This window comes from Fukomys damarensis, unplaced genomic scaffold, assembly GCF_012274545.1.
Source record: "Fukomys damarensis isolate Sample0158 unplaced genomic scaffold, DMR_v1.0_HiC HiC_scaffold_27, whole genome shotgun sequence".
Lineage (NCBI taxonomy): Eukaryota > Metazoa > Chordata > Mammalia > Rodentia > Bathyergidae > Fukomys > Fukomys damarensis.
The window spans coordinates 6,281,634-6,287,514 of record NW_022900939.1 but is presented as its reverse complement, the minus strand read 5'-3'; the positions used below and the strand labels follow the sequence as shown (position 1 = coordinate 6,287,514).

General features: G+C 64.4%; 1 protein-coding gene across 1 annotated transcript in view; it reads left to right on the top strand.

Annotated features, from left to right (window-relative positions):
- Dgkz (diacylglycerol kinase zeta) overlaps window positions 1–5,881 on the top strand; it is a 12,936-nt gene that overhangs the window by 1,070 nt on the left and 5,985 nt on the right. Inside the window, exons 2-21 of the mRNA XM_019205774.2 lie at window positions 1–109; window positions 348–456; window positions 721–816; window positions 1,084–1,161; window positions 2,087–2,143; window positions 2,380–2,448; window positions 3,024–3,095; window positions 3,188–3,304; window positions 3,387–3,458; window positions 3,679–3,774; window positions 3,926–4,008; window positions 4,106–4,166; window positions 4,247–4,360; window positions 4,435–4,575; window positions 4,882–4,960; window positions 5,075–5,130; window positions 5,240–5,302; window positions 5,414–5,487; window positions 5,560–5,671; window positions 5,842–5,879. Of these exons, the coding sequence (XP_019061319.1) occupies window positions 1–109; window positions 348–456; window positions 721–816; window positions 1,084–1,161; window positions 2,087–2,143; window positions 2,380–2,448; window positions 3,024–3,095; window positions 3,188–3,304; window positions 3,387–3,458; window positions 3,679–3,774; window positions 3,926–4,008; window positions 4,106–4,166; window positions 4,247–4,360; window positions 4,435–4,575; window positions 4,882–4,960; window positions 5,075–5,130; window positions 5,240–5,302; window positions 5,414–5,487; window positions 5,560–5,671; window positions 5,842–5,879 (1,696 nt within the window). The remainder of the gene's footprint in view (window positions 110–347; window positions 457–720; window positions 817–1,083; window positions 1,162–2,086; window positions 2,144–2,379; window positions 2,449–3,023; window positions 3,096–3,187; window positions 3,305–3,386; window positions 3,459–3,678; window positions 3,775–3,925; window positions 4,009–4,105; window positions 4,167–4,246; window positions 4,361–4,434; window positions 4,576–4,881; window positions 4,961–5,074; window positions 5,131–5,239; window positions 5,303–5,413; window positions 5,488–5,559; window positions 5,672–5,841; window positions 5,880–5,881) is intronic.

Genomic DNA, 5,881 nt, shown 5'->3' with positions numbered 1-5,881 from the left:
CCATGGGCCCTGTGCCCCCTGCCCGGGTGCACCCACTGTCCCGCAGACGCCAGGTGGCCTTGCGGCGCAAGGTGGCAGCCGGACCCCAGGCCTGGAGCGCCCTGCTTGTGTAGGTATCTCAGCAGCCAGCGGGGTTCACACAGGCAGGCTCACCCCACCTGGCCGGCGGTGGCTCTCCTCGGAGTGGGGAGAAGGGCTGAGTGTGGCAGGGGCCTCTGGGCACCAGGGATGCCACGGGGCTCCTGTCTCCCGGTCAGCACTCTCCGCTTTGGCCTTGGTGGCAGTCACAAGGGCAGAGAGTCAGCAGTGCCTAGCAGGCCCCGGCCTCAGTTTCCCCTTCCTTGTAGGAAAGCCATCACCAAGTCAGGCCTCCAGCACCTGGCACCCCCTCCTCCCACTCCTGGGGCCCCGTGTGGCGACTCCGAGCGGCAGATTCGGAGCACTGTGGACTGGAGTGTGAGTACGGGATGGGGCAGGTGTGCGCCGAACACTGCCAGGGTGCCATGCTCAGCTCTGGGCCGTGGGCACAGTCCGGGCGGAGGTCTGTGGGGTCTGGGCAGGCATCTGGGAGTGGCTGACTTTGAGCCAGGCCTACAAAATAGGCAGTGATGAAGACAAGGCAGAGGAGGCAGGATTGGTGGCTGGAGCCCATCCACCCTGGGAGAGGAAGGGTGGGCAGGGCGGCCAGTGCACACTGAGCGTGCTCATCCCACGGTCTAGGAGTCAGCCACGTATGGAGAGCACATCTGGTTCGAGACCAATGTTTCCGGGGACTTCTGCTATGTTGGGGAGCAGTACTGTGTCGCCAAGATGCTGGTGAGTTCTGCGGGGCTGCTGCCCCCTGGTGGCAGAGTAAGGTCTAAATGCAGGGCTGACCAAAGGTGGGGCAGAGCTCAGGAGTCCCCTCCTGTGCACTGCCCCTGGGCCAGGGGAACAGGAGCTGGTCCTGATGCCAGGTGCTTGGAGTGGGTGGAACATGCAGGGTGGCTGTGCTGGTCTCTGCACAGCCTGGGGACTCTGCTCGCCTGGGGTGGCATCTGTGATGGTGCTGCCTGGTGCCTCAGGGGCCTCCCTGTCCTGCAGCAGAAATCAGTGCCGAGGAGAAAGTGTGCAGCCTGCAAGATCGTGGTACACACCCCCTGCATCGAGCAGCTGGAGAAGGTGAATCCACCTCACGCTCACGCCTGCACACGCATGTCACACTTGCCACCGACTGGAGCAACAGTGCAGAGTGAAGCCGGGACCCCGGAGCCAAATGCCTGCCTGGCACACTGGCTCCCCGCTCATTACCTGCTGTGCCCGCTGCCCAGAGCAAACCCGGTGGAGCGGGGCTCCCTGAACATTGCTGGCGTGAGCTTACACGTGGCTCCGTGGTGCCGTTCCCTCACATCCGTGTTCACGGTCAGAGGAGCCCGTGGGATGTGCTGCTCGCCTGTGACGGGCCCTGAGCTGTGTCACCCAAGCTTGGCCCTGTCCCCTGTGTTGTGTCTGGGCACTGCTGTGCATTGTGTCTACAGCTGGGGGTGGATTAGACACTGCTTCTGAGGAGCAGGACAAAAGAACCCGAGGGCCAGGGAGGTCAGTAAGGACACCCGGGCCCTCACGGGAGTGTCCACAAGTCCAGGGACGCCGGGAACTCTGCTGGGCAGCTGCTTTGCTGGCCCCAAACCACAGAGTGGAGCCTCCTGTTGTCCAGGGGCTGAGCAGGCACCATGAGGGAAAGACTGGGAAGTGCAGCCCATCGTGAGTGTAAAAACGGATCCCACTTTGCACCCTAGCTGATGGCCTGCAAACGGGGACCAGATTCCCTCATTGTCCTCGGCTGGGGTGCTAGAGGGCAAGGGGACAGCAGGATTAGCAAACTGTGGTCCCACTTGAGCAGGGCAAGGACACGGAGTACCCAGGCTCCACCCTGGCTGCAGGAAGGAGGAAGGTCCGTTCTGGCTAGCGGGCAGGAGGGGGCTTCTGAGAGGAGGCAGCCGTGTCCTGGGTTCCTGGGTGATTTGGGGCACTCTGCCCTCGAGGGTGGCTCTGGCTGACCCTGTCCAAAGCAGCTTCTGACATTGGCCGCTGCACTGTCACACAGATAAACTTCCGGTGTAAGCCAACCTTCCGGGAATCGGGCTCCAGGAACGTCCGCGAGGTGAGTGCAGGGTGTTAGGGACCAGGATGCCCTGTGTTCCTGAGGGGTCCCTCAGGGGGTCACCAGGGGCTCGGATCCTCCTAGGCTGCTCTAGGTGCTGGGCCCAGGCTCTGAGGTCTCCCGGGGTGGGGACTGGCTGGCCTTGCCCGTAGAGGCACCAGTGCCTCATTGTGCCCCCGCCCACCTAGTGCTGTGCCCCTCCACCCTCACCCCAGTGACATTTCTCTTCCCTCCAGCCAACCTTCGTACGGCACCACTGGGTGCACAGGCGACGGCAGGAGGGCAAGTGCCGGCACTGCGGGAAGGTGAGGGCCCTGCTGCGCTGGCCGCACCCTGGTCTCTGGGCCAGGTGGAATGGCGGGAGGAGGGTGCTTCCAGAGCAGTGTCTGGCTGCTTTGGCCGTGTGCAGGGCCCCTTTGCGGAGACTTCACCGGCCTGCCTGGTGGGTCGTGACGGAGTTACCTAGTAACTCGGCCCTGCTGAGGACAGTGAGGCTCTGGGACAGACCCCTTGGGAGTAGCTCCCCAGCACAGCCTTTTCTTGTTCGCGGGGCTGATTCGTGTGCATCTCATGTGGATAGAGGCCCTGTACCTCCCTCTGTGTTCAGAGCCCCACCTCAGCCTGTGCTAGGGCCTCAAGATGGACAGGTGGCGGTGTGAGTGTTGGCACTGTGGGACCTAGCCCGGTACTTTCAGGGAGCCTAGGCCAGGCAGAAGTCAGCCCTTGGAGCCTCAGGCATAGTATACAGTGTGTCCAGTGAGGTGGCCGAGCAGACCCGCCCTTGGGCGTATTTCTGGGCTCTTTGAAGAGGGGCTCAGTCTCCCAGCTGGAGGGGCTGGACCTTGCTGGCCCTATGCGTAGCCAGCCTGTCCTCCTGCAGGGCTTCCAGCAGAAGTTCACCTTCCACAGCAAGGAGATCGTGGCCATCAGCTGCTCCTGGTGCAAGCAGGCGGTGAGTGACCATCTGCCCTGCACCAGGGCTGGTGTGGGTTCTGGCCCCGGTCTCAGCCCGGCCCAGCTCAGCCTCGCCTGTCTCCCCCGCAGTACCACAGCAAGGTGTCGTGCTTCATGCTGCAGCAGATCGAGGAGCCCTGCTCCCTAGGGGCCCACGCGGCTGTGGTCATCCCACCCACCTGGATCCTCCGTGCCCGGAGGCCTCAGGTGAGTCCTGTGCCCCCGCTAACCCTGGCCGTGCGGCCGCCAGCCTGATCGCCTGTCCCCTACACTGCTGCTTCCCTTACAGAGTACCCTCAAGGCCAGCAAGAAGAAGAAGAGAGCATCCTTCAGGAGAAAGTCCAGCAAGAAAGGGCCTGAGGTTAGACTGAGGCCTGGCGGGAGGGCAGGGGACAGGAGAGGGACAGGGGTTTTGCATCAGGATGGGCCCAGGGCCTGAGCAGGGCTGGGATCCACTTCGCTGTGCCCCACGGTGGGTCACCCAAGTGTGACCGAGGTGGCACATGAGGGCGTGTGGAACGAGGGGAAGGAATGTCACCAGGGGCCGGGAGGGCAGAGCCTTACCGGCTCATGTCTCCAAGGAGAGTCGCTGGAGACCCTTCATCATCAGGCCCACCCCGTCCCCCCTCATGAAGCCCCTGCTGGTGTTGGTGAACCCCAAGAGTGGAGGCAACCAGGTAAGCACAGCCTTCCCTCCCCAGGACTCCAGTGCCAGTAGGCATTCCTGGGTCCACCTTGGGCTTGGTCCCCATGTGTCCCCAGGGATCCTAAGAAGGCCCCTCCTGCCACGCCCTCACTCCCTCCCCACACCTGCGCTTGTCCCCGCAGGGCGCCAAGATCATCCAGTCCTTCCTGTGGTACCTCAACCCCCGGCAGGTCTTCGACTTGAGCCAGGGAGGGCCCAAGGAGGCGTAAGGACTGGGCGGCTTCTCCGGGCATGGGGGGCTCGCCTGGCTCTCTCTGGGCCGGTGCACCCCCTGACCCTGTTCCTGTCTTTTCCTGGCTCAGGCTGGAAATGTACCGCAAAGTGCACAACCTGCGGATCCTGGCCTGCGGGGGCGATGGCACGGTGGGTTCTCGGAGCCGGGTTGGGCCGCGCAGTCTCCCAGGGCCCTGACCGCCGCCCTCTGCCTTCTCTGCCTCCTGCAGGTTGGCTGGATCCTCTCCACCCTGGACCAGCTACGCCTGAAGCCTCCGCCCCCCGTTGCCATTCTGCCTCTGGGGACTGGCAATGACTTGGCCCGCACCCTCAACTGGGGTGGGGTAAGTGCCTCTGAGAGGGGCTTCGCACCAGGGCGGCTCTGCCCCCGAAGGGCTCATCCGGCCTCCTCCACCAGGGCTACACCGATGAGCCTGTGTCCAAGATCCTGTCACACGTGGAGGAGGGCAACGTGGTGCAGCTGGACCGCTGGGACCTCTGTGCTGAGCCCAACCCCGACGCGGGGCCTGAGGAGCGGGACGAGGGCGCCACCGACCGGGTGGGTCCCCTTCTTCCCCAGACATCCCAGGGAAATGATGGTGCCACCTGCCAAGGCGGTTTTTCTGCAGCCCCTGGCAAACAGACCGAGGACCTGCTCTGTGCTAGACCCTGCTGTGAGCAGTGGGGGGCACGGTGCCCGCTTCTGAAGCTCATGAACTATTTGGCACCAGGGACACAGTACAGTGGGGGCCCCAGCGGGGCTGGAACGAGGGGACGGAGTGTTGGTGGAGGGTCCCCAGGCAAAGGCCCCAGCCAGGGGCCATCGGTGAGGCCGCCCTCATCTCAGTGCCTCCGTCCTTTTCAGCTGCCCCTGGACGTCTTCAACAACTACTTCAGCCTGGGCTTTGATGCCCACGTCACGCTGGAGTTTCACGAGTCTCGAGGTGGGCAGCCAGGGAAGGGAGGGGCCCAGAATGAAAGGTGCTTGCTCCGGGCCTCCTGCTCCACCCCAACCTGGGAAGCACCCACCTGACTGGCCCCTACCCGTCTCCACACAGAGGCCAACCCCGAGAAGTTCAACAGCCGCTTCCGGAACAAGATGTTCTATGCTGGGGTGAGTCAGGCTCTGCCAGCCTCCACGCCCCCTGTGCTCGCCGCACCAGACCTTCCTGCAGTAGCAAGGCGAGTGCCTGTCACAGCCAGTGACACCCTGTCTCCCACAGACAGCATTCTCCGACTTCCTGATGGGCAGTTCCAAGGACCTGGCCAAGCACATCCGGGTGGTGGTGAGTGGGGCTGGGCAGCGGGCAGAGCCGAGGAGCTGGCACGGCAGGGAAGGAGGGAGGGAGGCCATCCCGGCACACGTGTGCCCAGCGCTGCCCCATCCTTGGCTCCAGTGTGACGGAATGGACCTGACCCCCAAGATTCAGGACCTCAAGCCCCAATGCATCGTTTTCCTGAACATCCCCAGGTAAGAAGCGGACCCTGGGTGGGCCCGTGGGCCCAGAGCCTGTGCCAAAGCGTGCCCCTCCCCTCCGCCCAGGTACTGCGCAGGCACCACGCCCTGGGGCCACCCCGGCGAACACCACGACTTTGAGCCCCAGAGGCACGACGACGGCTACCTGGAGGTCATCGGCTTCACCATGACATCCCTGGTGAGTGGGCCCGGCCCGGCCCTGTGCCCGGTGCCCCCGGCACAGCCTGACTTGGTGGGGGTCACCCCGCTTCATGTTGGCTGGGGCGGGGCTCCCCTCACCCCTCTGCCTCAGGAGTGACCCGGCCCAGGGCCCAAGTGCCGACTGACCCAAGCCCCTCGTGCCCGCAGGCAGCGCTGCAGGTGGGCGGGCACGGTGAGCGGCTGACGC